A 1,483-nucleotide genomic window follows, 5' to 3' on the forward strand; every position below is an offset into this window, starting at 1 on the left:
GAGGGAGGGGGTTTGGTTTAGATTCTTGATTTTTGTTTCGTTTTGTTTGGGTTTTTATGATTTGTCTTGTTGCTATCCATTGGTTTTTCGTTCTCGCAAAGAGGCGACCTGTTGTCAGATCTGGCTCATTATTAACCCTTAGATCCCCATGTCCGATCCTCAGTCGCGCTACTCCTCCCAGGAACGCTTGCACCAGTTCCCGTCTCATCCCACGGCGGAGGAACTGCACTTCCTGTCCAGCCACTTCGGTAGCTCGGACAACATGGCCACATCCCATGACGATAATGACCTTCACCCCCACGCCAACATGAGGCCAAGGTCGCGAAGTTTAAGGTCAGTTGACTTCTTTTTCTTTTTTCTTCAACTTTCTATTATTTAGCCTTTGTGATACTTTTGTTTCGTTTTATTTTTTTCCCTGATTATTTTTGGTTTTTATTTTTAGTGTGTGTTTATTTTTTAACGATTTTCTATCAGTCATTCCCTTCTTGTTTGGGTTCGCCCTTCGAGTTTTATATATGCTTGAATTTTAGGCGGTTTCTTTAAAATATTTAAAGACTTATTGTTTTTCATTGAACTCAAGAAACAATGCAACATTGCCTATGTCCTCTTATTTAAGATTTGCGCCCATACCCCCCCCCCCTTCTTTACCAGGTTGTCAGTACCTCCGAGACAGTACTCTCAAGCTTTAGTTGAATAAGGACAGGTATTGTCGGGCTTTCCCCCCCCCCCCTTCTTTTTTTTTAAAAGTTTTGATATTTTGTTTGCTTGCTACCCATTCTGATAGTGTCGTTTGTAGTTTATTCGCTCGCTGTCTAGGACGTAGGGGTTTGTAGAGAGGAAACGTCCCTTTGTGGGGTAGAGGTTGTTACTTGATGTCCACATCAAGCATGTACATAATATGTCATTCAGGTTCTGTCTCCTGGAATCATTTGAGTTTGAGAACGCCTTTCAGGCGTGGTGTCATAGTTGGGGAAACAAAAATTTGTGGGGAAATGTAGGGAAGTTCGAAGCCTGGGGACAGAGAGAAACAGAGATAGGTAGAGCATAGAGAGATGAAGGAGGGGGACAGGTCAGAAGCGTTTCTTTGCATATGTTTAATTCATTCGTGCTTTGGTTATTCCACGTATCGCCCCTTTTGAATCTTTCCAATTTTTAAAGACTTTTTATGCCCAGCACAGTGTTTTCCCATTTTATTGTTTGGTCGCTTGTTAACTAACCGTCTTCTAATTAGTCTTAACGGATTATCCATCCAGGTCTTTGTTACCTTTTCTCTTGAGAAATGAAAAGAGCGTTTTCTTCTTTTTTTTTAAAGTAAATTTGTTTAGATTATTTTTCGCCTTTCTTTTGCTGTGAGTGTTGACGCAGACTTTCTTTTCTTGCCACGCCCTAATAGTAGCCAAGCTTGGTGGGCTCGTAAAATAATATGTGTTCGTTGTGGGGGTTTTTAAAACTTTGTTTTGTTTTTTCAGGAAAGAAAATGGTT

At 40.7% G+C, this 1,483-nt stretch overlaps 1 protein-coding gene across 1 annotated transcript in view; it reads left to right on the plus strand.

The window, feature by feature from the left end:
- The window catches only part of LOC101853480 (microtubule-associated serine/threonine-protein kinase 3), a gene marked incomplete in the record, with an annotated part of 165,506 nt that overhangs the window by 122,431 nt on the left and 41,592 nt on the right, over positions 1-1,483 (plus strand). The window contains 1 exon segment of the mRNA XM_035971580.1: positions 164-333. Coding sequence (XP_035827473.1) covers positions 164-333 — 170 coding nt within the window.

Source organism: Aplysia californica, unplaced genomic scaffold, assembly GCF_000002075.1.
Source record: "Aplysia californica isolate F4 #8 unplaced genomic scaffold, AplCal3.0 scaffold00465, whole genome shotgun sequence".
Classification (NCBI taxonomy): Eukaryota; Metazoa; Mollusca; class Gastropoda; order Aplysiida; family Aplysiidae; genus Aplysia; species Aplysia californica.